We start from the raw sequence: 22,453 nt of genomic DNA on the forward strand, positions 1-22,453 counted from the left end.
AACACCACTGCCTGATTTATTAACCTTTAATTTTTATCGAAACGATTTATTAATTTTTTTCTTTTTAGTGCAATAACATATATTTTTAATTTCATATTCTTAAGCAGAATATTTTCTTAGAATAATAACGGTGCGTATAAAATTTGAATTCCGAATGAGTAGTTCATTAGTTATAACATATAAGTACTTAAACTTATAAGCAAAGTAATTAACTAACATTTAATAAAGTAATCAAGAGCCAATCTACAATAAACAACGAAATATAAAACTAAAAATGTATACTATAATAAAAAAAAAAAAAAGTTTTGTTTTTAATTAATTAAAATTATGTAAATATATGTATATATTCACAAAATGTAAGTATATTTTAGGAAAACGAGTGTTTACCTTTAAATAAAATTACCTTATCATGATTATTACAAAAATATATGATGAATCATTAGGTTAGGTATACAATTAATTAAAAACTATGTATTATATTGAATTGACTGAAATTAATATTTATTTAATATATAATGTAAGTAAAATAAAACTAATGTATATTCTTCAGTATGTTTTAAATATATTATAAATTTTACTAAATGAAACAAAATCAGATAAAAAAAAAAAAAAAATACATAAAATTTGAGTTAATTAATAAGCGATAACGCAATTATTTAAATCTGAAAAGTAGTTGGCTTGTAGCTATTCCTAAATATTTGATTTGAACTGTACATCGTATCACATTCCATAAGTTGATAAGTCGTTGCATACTTTCTGTAATGAAATAAAGCGTTGGTTTAAAATGCAAAGTTTTCACTAAAGTTAGGATATTTATAAATTTCACATATTCATGTTTTTATTTATGTACTTATTCACATTGCAGAATTAATTATTAATCCGATTAACTGATTCATCAGTTACAACTGACAATAAATTTTATTTTACATATTTTAAGTCTTTTTTTGTATTTTATTCAATTTTCCTGAATTTTAGATTTTAATTAAATTGTAATAAAAAAAACCAGGTGCTTATTTACATTATGACCATTAGGTACACAAGTAATATATTCTTTTACTCACAGGCGCGTCTAACCACGAATTTTAAACGTGCAGTTTATGTTAATAATATATTCTATTGAATAATTCAATTTTTAATACATTTTATAAAGCTATGTTTAATTTTGATAAGGCTTTAAGATCGTACTTTGATATTTATTAGGTTAATTTGTATGCAATTTCTTAGAGTTTTGAAGGTCATATACATCCTAACCATAGTAATTATTTATTACTAATCATTGTTATTATATTAATAATTGTATTAAATAATATAATGTGAAATAATTAACAGTACAACTCTATAAAATTTTACATAAATACACAAATAAAAAATGTCGAGCTCAATTTGTTAAACCATTCCGAAATATTTTGATGAACTTAATTTTTACCAGTGGAACTTTTTAAGCTTGTCCTACTATCTAAATCTGGGAGTAATCCAAAAATTTCAATAGAAGTCATCAACAAATTTATTGAATATAGTTTATATGTATCTGTTATGAATGTGTTGCTAATTTTTACTAAAGAGGGTTTTTCACTTCTGGCATTTAGATAGGTATGTGTATACGGTTTGAAAATAATGAATTTAAATTATTATTATTATTATTATTATTATTATTATTAATGACTATAAGTATTATACTGACCAAAATCATTGATATGGGCCACATATTCCCAAGCACATGGCGGTGAAACTTTTCGGTGTCAAATCCACATTTTTCTCGAATATGCATGTTCGTTGTTTGCCAATAATCATTAACCACTCTGTCGAAAATCAACAAAATACATTAAATAAAAATATCGGTTGTGGGAAAAAAACCCATCATATGTATTATTTCAATATATAATAAGATACAATAAAATAAACTCACAGGCATTTCTGATGAATTTCCAAGTCTTCTATACCATATCCAAATTCTAATTCATGATTATTCAAAAAATGTTTCCATTGGTGTTCAGCTTTTAATACTGATTTCGAACAAGATGCGTATTCTATGAATTCTAATAACGATAATGAAATTTAATTAAGCACTTCTGATAAGATTATAATATGTAAAATAAGCTCCTAACTATTAATCATATTTTGTATTGTAGGTACAACACAAATATTATGAAAACACTATCGACAAATTATTTTTATAAAATTAACATCTTAATATATTATACATAAATTATATTGAAACAACAATAAAACTATTCGATTGAACTGTTGTATAATAACTAATAAGTTAGATTAGTATGTATAATGTATATTATACCTACTCGCTACTAATATCATTATACTTATTCCATCTGTGATCAGTATAATTACAATATAAGTACTTAGTTAATAATTTAAACCAGAGGAAAGGCAGTCTTATACGACATATAGATAAACTGAATTAATATAAATTCTTTTAGTAAATTAATATTTTATTTTATTTTTAATTTTTTTTTCTTACACTACATTATTTTTTTAATGTGTAAACTTACCCCTCCTGTAATTCCGGCCTTTGGTACAGAGCATTTTTGAGTCCTCATTAACTGGCAAATTATACGTCGTAAAGATAGTTTGTTGAAGATCACTCATATATGTATGACAACTAAATAAGTAAGAATACATACACTTGGCGTAACGTTCCACAATATTGTATCTGTATTTGACAAATCAGAAACATGTATTAACAATAACATTTATGTATTATATTATTGTATAACTATTTACATAGATATTATGTATTATGTACTATATTATAATAGGGCGTACTACTCATAAGTGTAACAATCACTGACACTATTGATATTAAAAAACAATGATGACTCTGCGAAAATGAGTTTAAATTTTTTAAAGACAAATTAAAAGTAAAACAAGTTTAATAACTATGGTCTATAGACCACGCCACTGATGTAAGTCTGTAATGGGTACATTGCATAATGATACACTATGTCACTATGACTATATAATACTACTTATTTAAATGAAGTGTTTAACAATATTTATACAATATAATCATTAATTATTTATTATTATATATGATATATTGGTTTACTGTATACGTGAAGCAATCTTGTAGTTATTAACTTACTACAATATTGCAATAAAAATCACATTGATGCTTCTACATGACTACCTCTATATTTAATACCGCAATACACATAAATCATCGCCTATGTATTAACGTATAAACATAATTTTATTTAAATATTATTTAAAAACAATTTCGCACAATTCTTTAAAAGCCAGTATTAGCCAACACAGTATTACAGTAATACTAATAAAGCTTTTTGGAAACATTTACCACCTTCATTAGATATTTAAATTAGTCGTACGTTTAACAGAGTTCAGTGATAAAGGCGTATTGTGGAAAACAGAATTAACCAGCTAGACTAAAGGACTTAGCTTTCTCAAAATAATTAACAACCCCTACAAAACAAAAAAAAAAAAAAATAATAATTATGGATATAAGAAAAAACTTTGAAAATCTTAAATCAATATAGTAAATTATTATGGTAAAAATAGATATAAATAGTATATGCAATTTAAATTAATTAAGTTATTAGATAGATACTATGGTGTATGGCATTTCATGAACCTATATTAGGTATGTTGTTAAACAGATCTAATTTATTCTCGTTTATAGTCCCATACATAAATAAGCAATTAAGACAAACATTTAGGTAATCTCTTTTTAAACTCTAAGAAGCTAGTACCTACTTAAAAAAACCTTTATGTTGTAGTAAAATATATTTTATCAAGTCTTGTAACTATACATAATATCATATATATTAGAGAGAAAATTTTCATGTGTCACAATTCAAATAAAAGTTTACCTAAAACCCCCTAAGATTTTGTTTTTATAACTGTCTCATTGCGTAACAAGCTAATCAAAAATTACTTTATATTATATTTTATAATACCGCGTGGTTCATGCATTGCTGACACTGCATTTAAGTGAAATTATCCTTTTATCTTGTATGTTTAAAGTTATAAGCAGCAGTTTCGGGTTAAATTTAATTTATACTTTAATTATTATTTATTAATGACAATCCACATTTATAACAATTTTACGTGTTTATTGTAGATGTATTTTTAAAATATTTTTTTTTTTGTTTATAAATTTACCTAGTTCAGCCCGGTGGCCTTAAGCCTGCAGCCAAATCTACTTATTCCCACTGCCTTGCTTGGCTAATCCGGGTAATATCCTTGGTCATAATATTGTTTAAAGTAATAGCAATATTTTAATACCTAATTATTATTTTAAATATTTTAAAATGACATAATTACATTATGTGATAAATGGAAATTAGAACAAAATAAATAAATTATTCATCTGAGTTAAGTTAGTATTTTTCTCCGTAATGTGTTTTAGATTTTAAGAATAAATTTATTATTTTTTAACTATTAAACCATAGCTTAAAGTTCTTAACATTAATCTAACTAAATTAACTCAGTTAATTTTGTTCAATAACTGGCCCATCTTTAGATGTATTCTATTAAACTATAATAATTATTATTATTATTATTCAAGAATATACTGACGGGCAATAGTATAAGTCTGGATATTCGTAATTATCGGAAATCATTTGGAGCAAGTCTGTAATCTTAGGTATGATACTGCAATTGCCCATTTGTTTGATATCTTGGCAGATCCATTCAACCGCAATCTCGGATTTCGCCAACGTCGTCAAAGTAGCTGTAAATAGAGAAATAAAAACCTAATTTATTTATTATCTCAAAAATAAAACGTTGTACCTATAACATAACATTATAATTTATAAACACGTGAGAAACAAATCTCAAATTCGACCATGATTATGTTATAATTTTGTAAAACTAATTATAAGGTTAAAGGTTAATATATTTTAATGCAATAGTACTTACCAAATACGAAAAATAGTTTCAGTATATCTGTAACATAATATTTTATTATATATATTACTATATTAGAATCTTTATTTATTACTTATAATTTTTTACACCTAAATTAAATTTTTGTATAATGTATTGTAAGTGCTGTGTTTATTAATCATGATTAGCTGGTAAAATAAAGATGTATTAATAAATACAAGGTCTTCCAAATCGTGTGTGACAAAAATCGAATAAAAACCAACTGCATAATTTCTATAACCTAGTATGTATTTTTTTCGCAATATTTATTTAGTAAATAACATTTACATTATAAATGTTTTTTTCCAGATAAACACTGTACTTCGTACAATGCATCTACAAGATTCTCTCTCATTCGACCGATTTGATCTCGATAATTCGTAAAAAAATAATTAACATCGATGATAACCGACAATAAATTTAATACAACAATCAATCACCAATAACACTGATAAAAAATAGATATTTACAAAAAAAATAATTCTAATAATAATTGTCAAGTAGAAATAACTAAATATATGTTACTTACTCATGACTTTTGCAGTAATCTGTAATAGCTATAAATTATCTGTTGAATAAGTATGTAACGATTAATACAACAATACTATCCAATAATTTATTAAAAAAACAAACATAAGTAAACTCAAAATAAAATCACAAATTACCTGAGGAGAGAACCGATCTGTCCCTCGAGGATTCACGACCAAAATGATTCTATCGATTTTGATTTTCCACAACCGATTTTAATATGAGCGGCTTGCAAATAGTCTACTGTCTAATGAGGTGGGGCAGGTCAGAATATTATTCGCCAACACAGAATTTTTCTATTATATTTATTATTATTATTATTTTTATTTTATAGTCATAATTTACTATAATCGGTATTCGGTAAATTTTTTAAGATAAAAATATATTTCAATAACCCGTCATTTACTGATGTTGATAAATATTTTAAAATTCAATAACATAATGTCATAATAAAATAAGTAGGCATTTTTCTAAAGTTAAAAAAAAATTTAAACCTAAATAAGAAGAATGAAATTATCGCATAATTTTATTAATGATATTATTGAATAATGTGTTACAATTATCATATTATTTACATTAACTAATTCTGGAACACTTAAAAATTACCTAGTAACAATATTATATTACTATAGCAAATCAAATAGTCACTACAAAATGGGCGGTGGTAAACTCTCCCAATTTTATGGTAAACTCTCCCGATGGTAAACTCTTCCGGGTTAATATTATAGTGAGTCGTTCCATTCGCATTTAAATTCATATTTCTCAAGTACTCATCCATCTTTATTTATATTCATTAATGCTCTAATGGATTTTCAAATTGAAATATATGTTAAAATTCAAAGTTGCAATAAATTAAATAAATCGAATAAAAATATTTATACAAAAAATAAAGAAAAAAATATATCCCAAAAAATATTAGATTATAAAGAAAAAAAATAGATTCCCTAACTTTTTTAAATCTGTATGTTCTTATTATCAAAAACAATGATTTTAACATTTTTACGTATATTTTGTATTTGTAACTTATATTATTATTATTGACTATTTTTAAAAGAAACTTAAATGTATATTGGATTTTTTGAAATTTTATTTTTTATTGTGTTTTGACTATAATATCATGTTCATAGCAGCTAAAGACATTAATTTATATTGTTATTATTATTATTATTATTATTATTATATATGATTGACTATTTTTAAACGCAACTTAAATGTATATTAAATTTATTTTATGATTTGTACTAGACTCGAAAGAGTTTACATGTTTCCGTTAGGTAGTACAGGAATAAATCCGGGAGAGTTTACACGTTTCCGTCAGGTAGTACTGGAGTAGACCCGGGAGAGTGTACCATCGGGAAAGTTTACAATCGCCCCTACAAAATAGTGGACATCTGTAAAGGGGTATACAAACCGATATCACATCTTTAGATGTGGAAAAAAATATACCATTAAGAAATGGCATACAATGCGAATGGTTATAGAAGTAAACACATACCATAAAGGCGTCGGACGACTCGTCACCACAACGGCTCTACCTACCTACCTACGTCCTACACGTAACCGTTGAAACCCTTACGACCATCGTCGTTATAGTCATCAGAACAAGTAGTTTGAGATCTTTTATATTTTTCCCCTACATTGCATAATTCAATTGTATTATAATTTAAGGAATGTAGTGCCAGAGTTGGTGTTACGCTATTATAAGGGGCATGAACCAATTGCGCCTAAAACAAAATTATTATTTAGGGTTAGTATACCAATTGCGCTTGTATTTAAATTTTCCCATCTTCAGATATGAAAATATTAAATATTATTCAATCTAATTCCATCAACATCAACATCGACATAAACAATCGAACACAAAAAATCTTAAAAATTAAAAACTTATTTATTAATTATTTGATTACTGATTTAAGTAACTAGTTATAATATATTTGTTACAGTATCGGGAATTTTACAAAACATTATAATTATAACGCACATTTGATTGTACAAGTATGAATTTGAGTGATAGATGAAAATGAGTTTTCATTATCGTTGAATATTTATCAGCCTAATTATGTCATTGCACAATTTATACTGTACTATATAAGATAACACATTGATGATTTAGCCGTTACTTATTATATCTTTTTGTTTAGTATTAGATTGAGTTGTTTGACAATACAATATGGATTATTTTAAGCAAGCTTTTAATAAAAAAGCTAAACCCTTGTTACTTCTTGATGATTTTAAGTTTCGAAAATATACTAAATCAAAAAATTAAATTAAGGAGAGGTGAACATTTAAATCGTGTCCTTAAAATTTATTATCTAATGAAAGTTAAACGGTGTTTTTTAAATCTAACTATAATTGATATTCGATGTGTGTATTAATTTATTATATTATTATAACTAACTAATAAGTTTTCATTAAGTATTTTAAAATGTTTAATTGAGTACAATTGGTCTATCGACCCTAAAATGTATAAAGCGCAATTAGTATATAAAATAGTAATTTTAAGCACAATTGGTAAACTTCTATTATAAGCATACATGTTCGAACGTATAATATAACTGGTTTTTATTGTTGCAAGAATGTCTGGATCTTGCAGCAAGTACTTAATTTTATACTAAACGCTTTACAATTACCAACCCCTACAATATTCTTCAAAAATAAGTCCTTAGCAACCAAAAATATTGAAAATATATAGTCATAATTTTGGTTTTTAATTTAAAAACATTCAAGTATTTTTTTTGGCGAATTCAAATATTAATGAAAATTAGAACAGCAGATCAATTTTAGTTATTATGATGTAATTAAAGATAAATTAATCATAAGGACTTGATACTTTTTATCACAATATCTATATTTTATTATTTTCTACATACATTGAAATTTTCAAATATTTAAATTAGTTCGTTAAAATTAAGCAAATTATTCAACAAACATGTTCGGACCAACAGTACGCCACACTATCGACTTAAAAATTAGTAACAATAATTTATAATATAGCCAATATAGGTAAACTAAATTAATAAATAATAAAATAATAAAATAAATGATAAATATGATAATACACTTAATAATTATAAAATATAGGTGATTACATTATATTTTTGTATAATAACATATTGCAAATACACCTAATGTTAATACTTAAGAGTGTTTGAATATGGGACGTTGGGGTGAAGGTCATGAAATGCGAGAAAGAGTTAGGGTCATAATTGTTGATAACAATTACGGCTTAGTATAAATATTAAATGGTGCTATAACGTTTACTAAAATTATTGATTTTAGAATATTATACAAAAATAATATTATATATAATATTATCATAATTAATATTCTAAATTCAATGCTAAAAACAATCCTCATAATATTGTACTTTATTATTATTATATTACACGACCAAAAAAATGAAGAAATTGAAGTATATTTTAATTAAAACTATAATTTGACCCCTGTATAATTCACTTCAATATTATTCATTAGCCTTATACACAGTATTATATTCAAATATAAATGATAATAATAAAATATTTACCATTCCATGATTTCACCATCGATACTTTGAGTAAATACAGAATACATATTATCTACCTGCAGGGTCTACTTTCAAATTTAGAGGTGATATATTTTTAAGACGTGTGTACAATGTAGATTTAGTCGATTTAGGCATGTAGGCAATGTACTGAAAATAAATATGTGTGTAAAATATTATTTTTTTAAAAGGTTTTTAACCATAATATTTAATAAACCGGAAAACATCGGAACGATTTGTCATATTCACTTTTACTTACCTTACAATTCGGAAAAATTTTCAGTTTTTTTTTATACAAATATGTTTGGCAATTTGATTTTCTTTCTGTTTTTAGGTAGTAGATACACAAAATTATCTTGTAGTGATTTAAGGCCCCTAAAATTATTATATATTAGTTTAAAAAAATAAATTATACTTTTACAATAATTTCCAAAATAATTATTTCAATAAAAATGTTAGCTAAATTATACTAACATTTATTTATGTAAAGAATTATATCAACATACTCATTACAGATAATCAATTTCATCAATGCCGTGCTAATAAATTAATTTTGTATTTTTTTTTTATAATTTTTGGCTATTTATAAACTACTAAAAAGTTAATTGTGTTGATTAATCAGCACATACAATAGTTTTAAAAACATTTTTTTTTTTTTTTTTTTTACATCAAACATTTATTTCATAATGATACTAATAGAACTAACTCAATTCTACCTCAAATCATAGTCGTAGAATTTTTCAATTTTAGAATGAATAAAGTTAGACACGTAAGTACTGCAGTTCTGCAGTACTTTAGGTATCATGGGTCACTTTATGGGTGTGTTAAATTTGAATTCAATGACATTTATCATTGTGAAAAAAATCAATGCTAACCGTAGACGGTCTGTCTTCTGTCAGCTAATATTACTAAGTATATTTCATGATATATTTTTTATTTTTTTTTTGTATAGATAGCTATTAAAGTCATTTATTTTACTTTTATTATTACGGTAAGTTGATATAATCTTTTCAGAAAATATTGAATTTATTATATTATTATTTATTAGTATTAACTTTTGAATTTTGAGTCAATGCTACTTTACCGTAAAATAGTGTGAATAGATTCATGGCATAAATATCAAGAAATAACTTAAAATGAATCTATATATTTTGAAAAATGCATTACATATTTACATATAGTAAAAATAAGTATTAGATTGTATAGTTATTTAATATTTTTATGTTACACCAAATAGTTTGTCTTAGTTTTTAAATTGTATGTGATTATTAGTTTTTGAGTTATATCAATAATAAAAATTTGATTTTGCTGAGTAATTTTGTATATAAATTCTCGTTTTTCCTTAACTAATTTTTTTTTTTTTTTTTGTTTTTCAGTAATTTTGAAAAAGTACTGAAAATTAAAGTAGAAACTTAGTAAATTACTATAAAAAATACTCCTTATCCACAAAAATACCAACTAAAACAAATTTTCCACCAGAAACAACACACAAAGTTGAAAATCTAAACATTTTTACTGTCCTAAAAAGGTGATGTCAAACTGAAAAACATTTTTTCAATTTGAAATTTAAAACATAATTATGTAAAATAATTTCATTCATCACTCATTCATTCTGCTCAAATTCTAAAATTAACAGTCATATTTACAAATAATAGTAAAAAAACAAATACATATAGTTATATACATTAGGTATACATAATATATCTAATAAACAACTCCTATCCACTTCATCAAAACTACATAACATTTTTTACCTTTATGGCTTATACACATAATACACATTAAATAAGTGACATATTATCAAATAAACAAAATATAAAAGGAATGTGAATACCTATATTGGCCATATAGTATTTATATTTTATAGTCATATCTCAATATTTTCAATAGGCGAAGTGAAATAAATGATTTCAATACATATAATATTATAGAAATTAAGCACTATTTTATTTAACTTACAGTATACTTTTTACATTTATTACTTGTATACTTGTTCAATTTTTTTTTAATATACCTAGGTAGATGGCAAGAGGAAACGGTTTCAATTTATTTTTTTCTTATTAGTGAAGTTTTAATAAGACAATATAAATAATTATTAATGAATATGAGTTCAAAATAATTATTTTTTATTGCTTTTAATGTGAAAGTTTATATCTATTCAGTATGCATTTATGTCCTAATAAACTAATTTTTAGTATTAACAACTATCATTATTTACAGTCTACAAGACTACAACGTATATTATTATTATTATATTTAAATAGTAATTAAGTAGATACTATTGTTATCCTAAAAATATTCATTTTCAAGATTTTAAAATTTTATAGAAAATATGTTATTTTTGGAATTGAATAATATGTATTTATCTGTTACAGTAGTTGTTAGTACGTCTTCGCATACAAGCACGTATTTGGTAGATTGTGAAAACAACACGTCTCGTGATAGCTCTAACTAGTTCCTATATTGATATCGATATTCCAGTTAATGCGGAAACTTGAGTCAATTATCCGATTAATATATTCTAAGTTAATATATATTTCCTATACACAATAGAGATTTTTTTGTTCTCTACTGTAAAGTCTATAATGGTATTAAAACACATTCACTGACGCTATCTAGGTCAAGTATCTATAACTTACAAGTATAAGGGCAGCAAATATTTAATGTTCATGTTATGAAAACAACATAAATCCATTATTTTTGAGACTATACGCAATTTTAGTAATCCTAAATTTATTTAAATGTTATTAATTTAAAGTATTTTAAAAGTGGTCTCTACATGTTAGGTTAGGAACAATAATAATGGTTATTATTTGATGCGTTATAATAAGATTTTATAAAAAAACATTATTTACAATCGATTTACCAAATTTTCACACTTCATAGAAGAGAATTTTATGTGAAACGTAGCATATTTATCAGAGTCCGTCTTAGGCAGGGGCCAGCGGGGCTCCTGTCCCGGGTCTCACGCTTTTGTATGACATTTTGGGTCTCGCGTTAACGAAATCATATATTATTTTATACTATAAAAAAAGATCTTTACTAAAATTTGCCCCAGGCCTCCTTCCACCCTAAGGTCGGCTCTGATATTTAATATTTTGATTTAAAAAAAAATAAATAATTTGTTTTGTCTTTATATTGTCTAGAAAATAAAAACGTAAAGACTATGTAAATGTCTCTCATACGCTATAGCCAGTCCTATGGGCTATGTCTCATATCCTGTCGTTATGTTTTTATTTTTTTGATAACATTAAGATAACCCAAGATATTCATTCATTCAAGTACTCATTTTTTGTACGTAATATAAATGTACACAAATGATTGTAAGTTTGTTTACTTCCCATCTAAGTTTTTAAGCTAGGTACACCGACGTCGAATTAGCTCGTAAATTGGTGTAAAAACCGAGATACGCTTTTTTATTAATATAGATTATTCATATATAGGCAATCAAAAAAAAAAAATTAAGATTGGAAGATATTAAAATAATAGCGTAATGGATTTCATAGACATAACCACCCAAATTGAAATATGATATCCAACTTATAATTATATAAATTAATATTTTTTGAAGTAAACTACCTATGCATTACGTACTATCTAGGTATATAAACATAAGAGATATAAGTGTACCTACATAATTTCAAGTTTCGACTTATTGTTATTGGTTACAATGGTTATATGATTACAGCAAGATATTTTTGTATACATTTTTAACATCTGGTAAAATTATTGAATGTATAAATAAAATTATTATATATTTATAAGTACTTACCTTAACACGATAAACAATAAAAACAAGCCCATAACGGCCATAACAAAACTATGGAAAAATAATATTATAACACGCAAGTACAATGATAGATAATATTATAATAATGTTTAAAATACGAATGGACTAATAAAATACACTACTTTTTATTTTATTTTATATAATAGGTACAAACGCGTTTAATAATATTTTTTTGTTATTAATAACTAACTTGTTGTAACATGTAATATTTTGATACGTTTTAATTTTAATTAATAATAAAAAAAAAAAATAATAATTTTAAAGCACATACTACACAATAACGGATTAATAATTGATAGGTATATTTATTATTTATTATATAACAATATCGACATAAGATTTCTAAATGTCTCGGAGACAGTCTAATGTCCAGCGATTGAATTTGGTGTATCATTCTTAAATCTTAATATTAAAAATGTAGATAAACTATTATAATATTATAACGATGAACCTATTATATTATTAAAAGTGTAGAGTCACCCATTTACCTAGTATTAACATTTTTTTGCATGAAATTTTCAAAAAAAAAAATGCCTTGGAATTTTTATTTTCAAGATTGGTACTATGTTATGCTATATTTCTTATCACAATTATTGAGATAACTCAGCCGTCGTTCTCGTTCATAATCACAAGTTCGCGAATTCACGAACACCTATTGAAGAGTGAAGATAATGAAAAACTGAAAACTCTATACCGAATGGCGAATACTGAATTACTGATTGCCGCTGCTATGACTAGGAAGGTTACTCGTTAATTATTGTTATTAACATTAGTTTTATAGTATGATATTATGAATTATGATGAATTGCTCTATCGTATATTAATTTAATCCTGTAGATTTACATTTAATCTTATATGCCAAAAAAATTAATTTTTTGTACCTAATGCTTTTATAAATTCAACGTTATTTTAAAATTTAATTGGTATTGTAAGATATACTTGATAAATTTGTTCGCATCTGGTTATTAAAAACTAAAATGTATATTTTTAATTACTGTCTCCGGAGTAGAGTTAACTCCTCGATAGTTTCTTCAATGAAACGATCGTATACTTTACTGCACTTGAGAACTTCAATAATTCACAACAATCGCACGCTACTACCCATCAACCGGTTGCCTGGATATTTGATGCTGGATCGCTGTTTTATGAAAAAGATGGGCGAGAAACCCATTTACGAAGTATACAATAAAAAAGCCGCTCAAGACAAGGTTTCACCGAGTGAATATGAACTTATCTACAGTGGCACTGGCCAAACATATGCACGGTGTTTGGGTGGAATAACAATTTTTGCCATGATAGTCTTACCATCAACTTTTTTTATTGCCTATTTGTATGTTTTGCTTACAGAGGGGAAAGTTGATTTACAAACATTTTTAGATATATTGCTTATGCCAAATTCAACAATGGAACTTATAATAATGATCTCTACATTGTTTCTCCTGAAAATAGCGTCATACAGTTTTATTTCTAAATATGTGTTAAGAATTTACAGACACAATGCAAAAAGACAGTATGTAGGAGTGTACATAAATCCAATTTTGCCATGGAAAAATATAACTTGCACATTTGAGACAGCTATTAAATTGCCTAATAGTAGACAAGTTTTCATTCCTTGGCATAAAGAGTATTATCGACTAGCTGGTCACAAATCAATTGTCCTAAGAGAAAGATTCAAAAGACCTATAGATTATGACAGAATGCTTGGTTTAGTAAAGACATTGGATGAATGATTAATTAATTATTATTAGTCATTATTGTAAAATGTTCAAGTTTTTGAAATAAATGTATAAAAAATATATATTTTATTTGAAATTTTTATTTTACCATCTCACTCAAACCATAAATACAATTTATTTTATTTTCTAGTCATGTATGAAGATGAGTTTAGCTCTTTTGTATTACAGATTGAATTCTAATAAAAAAAAACATTTAGGGATGCGACAATATTTCTTAATGTATCCTCTAAACATTTTTGAAGTCAAGAGGTTTAATATTAATATATTAAAATTGAATAAATATTTATTATACATTTTTGAGTATAATTAGCAACATTATTAATTTCTAAACTAAAATTATCTAGATAGCTAATGCATAAAAAGATTTGGAATTCTCTTTAAAATAAATTTTTCTTCTTGAATGTATATTCAGACGAGTGTATTTTGAATAAAGTAAAGCCTATATTTTAACTAATACATTTTCCTTACTGAATGTTAAATAGCCAACAGTTCTAAAGTCAAAATTAATTTAATACGAAAATAATAAATTAATTGTTTAAATACATCATAAATAAATTAAATAATTTAAACAAATATTTTTTTCTTTGATATTAACAAATCTTAATGATAATAATTAATAACTAATAAGTATCGAACAGATTTAAATGCTCTAAAAAATATGAATTAATGCACTCATAACAGAAATTTTTTTTAAAAATGCTCTTAAAATTATTTAATTATTTTTAACATTGAAAAAATTTGTAAAGTTATATACATTTTTATTCTTAGGTATATGCCTAAACATAAGTGTCTACAATACTTCCATCTGACATTGCATTTATGTAATCGATAAACACATAATAAACAATTTGTTAATTTAATTTTTATCAAATTTTATTCATTTCTTTATAAAAATGACTTGAAAACATGAAAAAATGCCAAAAAATGTTCTTAAAAGCAAAAAAGTATTAAAATACAAAATTAAAGTAATATTTTTTAATTCCTTGATAAATGAAGTGAACTTTGTACATAGAAAACAATGTTTTAAGACATTCAGAAAAAATGCAATTTGTATTTAAATTCATTCCCTACTAATACACATCATATAATTATGAGTACATTTTTTCTAGACAGACTCTACTTATAAACATTACAATACTTTTATTTCCATCAATGAATTGATGATTTTACTAATATTTTCTCCATAGCTACGCTAAATTTAAAAGTAACCAATTGTTGCCAAAGAATGAATCAAACAATAAATCACATCTATGAAGGGTTCATAATATTGAAGTCTATACCATAATGCAATCCGATACAGTTACCAGAGTTAATAAAAACAAAATATTATTGTTAAGAATTATGATCATTTCAATAACCATCAATAATTACTATTAGCTTTATAATCACATATTGAATAAAATCCAAGTTTAACTTAATCTATTTGTGAGATTCAATGATTCCTTATTATTTATTAATAATAAAAATAAATAAATTAAAAATTTAATTTGATTTGTCAGAATAGTAAATAAAATTGAATTTTTTATATTTTACATCTTAAATATTTTATTTTATTTATAACAAAACTATTTAGGTTGTAATTACAAATTATCATAAAACTAGATTTGTAATTTACAATAATAAATAATATAAATAAATACTTTAATTATTTTATTTTATTTTAGTAATGCCAGCATCTTGTGTTTTTTGATACTTCACTGCTTTATGCAAAGCCTCCAAAAACAGATAAACACCATCACATTGTGGTTGCCTTACATATATAGAATGTGCTATAAAAGTAATTTTCTTTAGAACACGACCACTTAAACCAACACTTTCTCTAAAAAAATTAATAACAAAAAAGTCAATGTAAATATTATACTTATTTATAACTAAATTAAGTTTATTTATTTTTTTTTTACTTAGAAATTTGATATAATTTTTGAGTTGTACTAAGAACTTCTTTTTGTTCACCATTAATATCAGGAAGACGATCAAATTGATGATGTTCTTCTACATTTATAATCAATTTCACCTATTTTTTAAATAAAAATAAAAAATATATATGTATAAGTTGAATGCATTAATACTTATTATTTACTTTGATAAGTTCTTCAATAGCTGCTTTAAGTATAGTGTAAATTGCCATTTCTTGTGGAGGATTGATTAACATTTTTATGTCAGCTCGATCAGTAAATGCAGTATCAATGGCTTCAGTCACATTTGATGTTGTTAAAAATATAACATTTGGATACCTTTAAAAGACATTCATGACAAACAAATAAGTAACAACAACATATTTAACAATTATCAGTGATTATGTTTACTTTCTTAAATTATCAAGCTGCGTGAGTACAGCATTTACAACTCTTATTGAGTCTGATGGTTCAGTACCAGACAACACTGCATCTCGAGCTCGCGTTAAACTCTCTACTTCATCAATTAATATGAAAACCAATGAATCACCATATTCCAAAACACTTTTTATTTGTTGGAACATAGACATTACCAATGATCCACTCTATAATAGCATTAATTCACAGTATGTAACAATAATTTGTTGTTTATTATTTAAAATTTAAATTCTTACTTCAGAGAAATATTTGGACAATAAATTGTGACTATTTATTTCAATAAATTCAAAAAAATTGTACTGTTGGCCTAATCGTATTGATAATTTCTGAGCAAGGGCCTTACAAATAGATGTTTTGCCAGTACCAGGTGGACCATGTAATAGAATTAATCTATTATAGCTAATAATATTAGTATTAACATTATGACGTGCAAAATTCATCCCAGTCTGCGCATAGTTTAAAAGCTATAACAAATAAGTTTTAAAATAAATAAATTATATATGCATGGTAAGTATTATGTATTAATATTTTGAAAAATTACAATTTCTTTAACTGGTTCCTGAAACACTAATGACTCCCAAATACCACAAAAATCTACATTAGGTAATATACAACGTCTCATTTTGCATGTAGCTTCATCGGATGTAGCATCGTCTACTAAACCACTATCATCTAATTTGTAAAAATAGATTTTAATTAAGTAAGTATCTAAATCTAATGATTCAACTCCTGCCTGTAAATTATTCTTAATTATAATTCAGTTAAAAATTTAAAAAAAAACTTATTAAATTACATACCTCTACTACCATTTTTTCAATATTTTTATCATCATTTAAATTTTCAATTTCACAAATTTGTATAGATTTTACAAAATCAGAAAGTCCGTCAGTGACAAACGTAGTGTGTATAGACTCTGGGACAATCGGTTCAATGTTTTTTAGTTCAAGTCTTATGACTTTTTCCAATTCAGGAATTTCAACAGCTCTATACAAACATTATTAATAAGCAATAGAGAATAGAATATTTAACAACAATTAATACAAGGAATATTATGTAATCATTTGCATTTATCTTTAATACTAAAATCATACTTATTTGTTACATAAAAATTGAAGTTTAATTGGTATACTTCAATAGACAAATTGTATACTAAATGTTTGGCTAACACTTAGAATTAAACACATAATACATAATATTTAAATATAATGAACATACTTCTCGGGTTGTAATAGCACTTCCACGTGCAAAATATTCTTCATAGTTAATTAGAAAAATAAATGATTTTATTCTTAACGTTGAAACGACTGTTATTCAGTATTTCAGAATTATACTTTTATATTACAACGAAAAACGTGTATAATATATTATTAATATTTGTGATTATCGAATAGTTTTATTATTAAGAAGAAAATTTAAAAAATGAACAAATACAAAATATGATAAGATATGTAACGGAAAATTATTCAAGGAGAATATAAACACTAATACATCTTAAATAGCGGTCATTCAAAATAACGAAAGTTAAACGCTGCATAGTATTTATAAATTATAATCAATATATTCAATGATTTCATTTCAATGGTATTAACTATTAAGTACCTATAAATTTATAAATCATACATTGTAATTTTGTGATGTCAAAGTCAACGATTCTTAAATTCTTCGGGTGTTCAGTAAATTTAAAGTACTATTTGACCTCTGCCAAAATTGATTAAGTTGATTAATTACAAATTAGGTATGGCTAAATGGCTATTATTAATTAACAATTACCATTCATATCATTTTAGGCCGATGTTTGAGTTTATATACCTATAAGTATAATATCAGTTATATTACTATTTATAATTTCCTATATTAATTAAGTAAAAATTCTAAACATAACAATTACTTCTTCGAAATGAAAATAAAGAACTTCCGTTTTATAGCTCATAAAATATACATTATTACTCATAGAAAAAAATGAAAAAAATTCTACTTACTCATCAGTAATTTTTTCAATATTGTATATAATAATAAGGCTATCGGGCTATGTGTCTACTGCAGTCTACAAACCTATCTATACTCAATCTAATTGCAAACAGGTAAATACATAATATATATTAGGTATCTATATAATTATTATATTTTGCGTTTATGTAATTTTTTGTTATACATTTAAGTTTTAACTGTCACTAAGTAACCAATTACTAATACAATACAAAAATATAAATTTTAAATTTTAATATAGGTTTACAATTTCTTATAATAATACCAATATTATTATTTAATAATGCAATAGATAATACAAAGGTACCTACTTAAATCTTTTATAAATATTAATATATTATAATTTACAAAGACAGAAAAATTTTAATTTTAAAAATGACCAATAATAATTATACGTGCAAAATTGAAAACAATAATACTCTGGCAAAAACAAAAATAAACGATTTACACAAGGAGTAAGTAAATTAGGTAAATCAACTCCGAGATTTCGTTTAAATTTAATATTTATAAGTTTTTAACAAATAAAAAAACCAAACAATTTAAATTTATAAGTAATTACCTACAATTGACGGTTTTAAATTTGATATCGTTGTACCCACGTGAAATATTTGTTAATTGATTTACAGTCAAACATGTCATAACTTATATCAAATAGAAAATTTGCGTCCTTTAAAATCGATTTGTGTTGTTTGAAATTTGAATAAACTGATCGATTATCAAATTAAAAGGCAATAACGTTAACTAGTATTTATACGTTGGTTTTTGTAATATTGTTGTTACTAAACAAGTTATGAGCATTTATAAATTACAATTTATAATATTTTGATTATTTAGTCGTTACTCGTTATCCGTTTGTATTTGGTAGGTATACGTATATTATATCACTAAGTACTCATGATTCGTTTAAAAATTGAAATATCAATTATCATAATAAAACCAATATTTACACGGATAATATAATTAGTTCTTTGGTTGATCGTAAGTACCTACTTTTAAGTCTAATACCTAATCGATTTATCAATTATTAATCTATTTTAACATAGCCATCATCACAAGATTGGTAGGTACCTTTAGTGGTTCTGACGTCTGTTCATCACAAAATCGCTATTGTTTGTATGGCTAATACATTAGGTAGGTGCGTCGTACGGGAGTGACGTTAAACGTACTCGTCATTTGACTATTTGACATTCCTATTTCCTACAGTTGTCAGCTAAAAATAAAATGATTTTGATAATTTAATCTTAGTTGAGTGGTTCTTGCCTTTTTTTTATATTATGTAAGTCGTAGGATATTGATGATTGATTGTGTGGGTTTGAATCATAATTTTGAGATAATATAGTACCTATACCTATCTTAAATCGTGATTGGTATTTTGAATACCTATTTTTTAATAGGCTATAATTCTATGTCTCGAGTTTAACTTAGGTAATAATAGTAATTTCATTTTTTAAAAGCTATTTAGTATTACACATAAAAGTTATATTTAATATACTTAATATATATTATTGACTAAATTTAAGATTTCCTTAGACTTAAATTACTTTAAGAATATTTAGAAACAATATCAGTTTATAAAGTGTGTAAAGAACACAAATATTAAAAGTTTAACCTCTGAAATATATGAATTGGCTAATACAAATACCTATAGAAATATACAAAAAACACAACCCAAAACATGTCAAGAATTATGGAAGTGTGGAGTATTGTGTTCATCAATTAACCCAATAGAGAGGATCAAGTGTTATGAAAATGGGTGTTGTCTCATGTCACCAATACCAACTACAGATGATTTTAAATTTAAACAATTATTTGAGCCATTGTTTTCCAGGAGAACATCATTTGCAATTTACAAAGAAGTATTTAAAGTGGTAATAATAAGCTCAATGACTAAAAGTCATTATTATGGTAGGTATTACTTTTTTTTTCATACAGGATCAAAGATGTACATGTGTTAAGTTCAATGGTATTGAAGATGAATGTAAACATCCAGAATGCAAACAGAATTTAAAATGTTTAAGTCAACCATTAGCAACATGTTCACCTGCTGAAAATTGGAATAAATATTATGGACAAACTTTATGAATAAATATTTTTTTGTATATTGATTAAACAACATTTATGATATAGGTAATAATTGTATTCTATTATCAATGGTTTATGGTTATATTATACTAATGTATACATTATTTAACTAGACTGTAGCATAAATATAATTTGTGATGGCTGCAGTAGATTATGGCCGATGAACAATGGACCCAACAACTATACTAACATTACTAATAAATATATTATATAAAATAATACTAATTAGTTATTAGTAATTACTAATTACTAATGAATATATTTTTAACTAAGAAATTATAGATAAGATTAATATATTGGCGTTTGTTGATTTAAATATTTCAGGATTTAACAAGTCTAGTATTCCTAGTATTCCACAGTTTATACTGTAATATATAATTTTTCATCTGAGCCAAAAAAAAAAAATATATATATATACCTAGTTAAAATACAGTTTTTCAACAAAAATTTTATAAAAATATGATTTACATAATTTAGCAATAATATTTAATATTCAGTAGTTGAACCTATGTTGTAAAAATTGAGTTGATGTCAATCAATATTCAATATGAAACTGATTTTTATAAATAAAATGATCCAGAGTAGAAGAAATTGATAAAACCTATCTTATCTTTTAAGTTTATACATTTTTTAAAAGATAAAAAGATGTTGAATTTGTCATATCTATAATCTAGAAGTAAAAATCAATGTAGTTAAAAACAGTAATCAGTATCTAGATTCTAGATATCTTTCTTCAAGTTTTTAGCTTAATCATAGATAAAACTGTACTTCTCTTTTTTTTTTTATTAAAAATATATTTACAATCTATTATTTAAAACAATAAGTATTAGTTTAAAAAAATGTTTATTATTATATAGCACATGAATAATTTTTGGAGGGGTACTTGTTCATTAACAACACCTCGGAATGTTTTTTTTTAGTTAGTTTTAACTAAAATTAACACTAGCTAGATGGTCGCTGAAGCAAAGTACACATTTGACTGGTAGAACAGGATTTTCTGGACAGGATACAAAAGTATGAAAGTCACCACAGCGAACATATTGTAGTTTTCTATTGCAGTAGGATCTTGTATGACTATAGTCTTGGCAGTTCATACACTGGGGTGATTTATTTTTTGATTGAGGGGCTTTAATTTTTATTTTTGTGTAACAGAAAGAATTTATTTTGAAAATATCACTGTTGTTCAGTGACAGTTCTAAGTCAACAAAGAATAGCAGCAGTGAAGTTTTAGTTTAGCTGTATAGGACATTAGTTATATTGCGAACAAGGAAACCATTTGAATGTAATTTATCTTTTATGAAGTTTATAGGTGTTGATGGGTATAAGTTTTGTATGACAATTCTGTAAGACTTCTCTTATTTAACATATATTTATATAGGTATACTTTATTCAGAAATTACTAAATTTAAATTATTTGTATTTAATATTTCCATATTTTAAATTTGATTATATAGTTCAATAGTTCAAATGAAATAACATTACATTTCATTATAATATAATGAAAAATATAGAATAGGAGTAATCATTTCGGAAAGTATAATATTAATGTTATAATTGTAGGATATTATTTTGG

General features: G+C 24.5%; 4 protein-coding genes and 1 long non-coding RNA gene across 5 annotated transcripts; 2 read left to right on the top strand and 3 right to left on the bottom strand.

The window, feature by feature from the left end:
* Positions 1-550: 550 nt before the first annotated feature.
* LOC112597002 lies at positions 551-5,698 on the bottom strand. The gene is made up of 8 exons (XM_025342902.1): positions 5,568-5,698; positions 5,432-5,470; positions 4,897-4,923; positions 4,555-4,708; positions 2,508-2,668; positions 1,907-2,036; positions 1,682-1,799; positions 551-756 (listed from the first exon to the last, which is right to left on the bottom strand). The coding sequence occupies exons 2-8, from the start codon at positions 5,433-5,435 to the stop codon at positions 721-723; spliced, it is 630 nt and encodes a 209-aa protein (XP_025198687.1). The 5' UTR covers positions 5,436-5,470; positions 5,568-5,698; the 3' UTR covers positions 551-720.
* Positions 5,699-8,978: 3,280 nt separating this feature from the next.
* Positions 8,979-12,813, bottom strand: LOC112597070. The gene is made up of 3 exons (XR_003114819.1): positions 12,726-12,813; positions 9,213-9,328; positions 8,979-9,103 (listed from the first exon to the last, which is right to left on the bottom strand). It is a non-coding gene; the product is annotated as an uncharacterized LOC112597070 (long non-coding RNA).
* Positions 12,814-13,592: 779 nt separating this feature from the next.
* Positions 13,593-14,541, top strand: LOC112596975. The gene has a single exon (XM_025342867.1). The coding sequence runs from the start codon at positions 13,721-13,723 to the stop codon at positions 14,471-14,473; it is 753 nt and encodes a 250-aa protein (XP_025198652.1). The 5' UTR covers positions 13,593-13,720; the 3' UTR covers positions 14,474-14,541.
* Positions 14,542-16,076: 1,535 nt separating this feature from the next.
* LOC112596970 (pachytene checkpoint protein 2 homolog) lies at positions 16,077-18,199 on the bottom strand. The gene is made up of 8 exons (XM_025342861.1): positions 18,028-18,199; positions 17,610-17,796; positions 17,354-17,545; positions 17,049-17,276; positions 16,786-16,979; positions 16,560-16,713; positions 16,381-16,493; positions 16,077-16,298 (listed from the first exon to the last, which is right to left on the bottom strand). Exons 1-8 carry the CDS (start codon positions 18,069-18,071, stop codon positions 16,130-16,132), a joined length of 1,281 nt encoding a protein of 426 aa, XP_025198646.1. The 5' UTR covers positions 18,072-18,199; the 3' UTR covers positions 16,077-16,129.
* Positions 18,200-18,840: 641 nt separating this feature from the next.
* On the top strand, positions 18,841-20,874 carry LOC112597044 (the record flags this gene model as incomplete). The annotated part of the gene is made up of 3 exons (XM_025342953.1): positions 18,841-18,893; positions 20,447-20,666; positions 20,731-20,874. Coding segments are annotated over exons 1-3 (417 nt in total), but the record flags the coding sequence as incomplete, so codon positions are not given.
* Positions 20,875-22,453: the final 1,579 nt, after the last annotated feature.

The sequence above is a fragment of the Melanaphis sacchari genome, unplaced genomic scaffold, assembly GCF_002803265.2.
Source record: "Melanaphis sacchari strain LSU unplaced genomic scaffold, SCAv2.0 Contig36_pilon_pilon, whole genome shotgun sequence".
In the NCBI taxonomy this organism is placed as follows: Eukaryota; Metazoa; Arthropoda; class Insecta; order Hemiptera; family Aphididae; genus Melanaphis; species Melanaphis sacchari.

What these genes read in the sequence shown, in the direction of transcription:
- LOC112597002 (XM_025342902.1), bottom strand. An exon ending in GAAATTCATCAGAAATGCCT is followed by an intron (nt 1,800 to 1,906) that starts GTGAGTTTATTT and finishes GATTTTCGACAG; the next exon opens with AGTGGTTAATGATTATTGGC. An exon ending in GGCCCATATCAATGATTTTG is followed by an intron (nt 757 to 1,681) that starts GTCAGTATAATA and finishes ATTTCATTACAG; the next exon opens with AAAGTATGCAACGACTTATC.
- LOC112596975 (XM_025342867.1), top strand. Translation starts at nt 13,721, where the DNA reads ATGTATATTTTTAATTACTGTCTCCGGAGTAGAGTTAACTCCTCGATA.
- LOC112596970 (XM_025342861.1), bottom strand. Translation starts at nt 18,071, where the DNA reads ATGAAGAATATTTTGCACGTGGAAGTGCTATTACAACCCGAGAA. An exon ending in CTATTGAAGAACTTATCAAA is followed by an intron (nt 16,494 to 16,559) that starts GTAAATAATAAG and finishes TTTAAAAAATAG; the next exon opens with GTGAAATTGATTATAAATGT. An exon ending in AAATTATATCAAATTTCTAA is followed by an intron (nt 16,299 to 16,380) that starts GTAAAAAAAAAA and finishes TAATTTTTTTAG; the next exon opens with AGAAAGTGTTGGTTTAAGTG.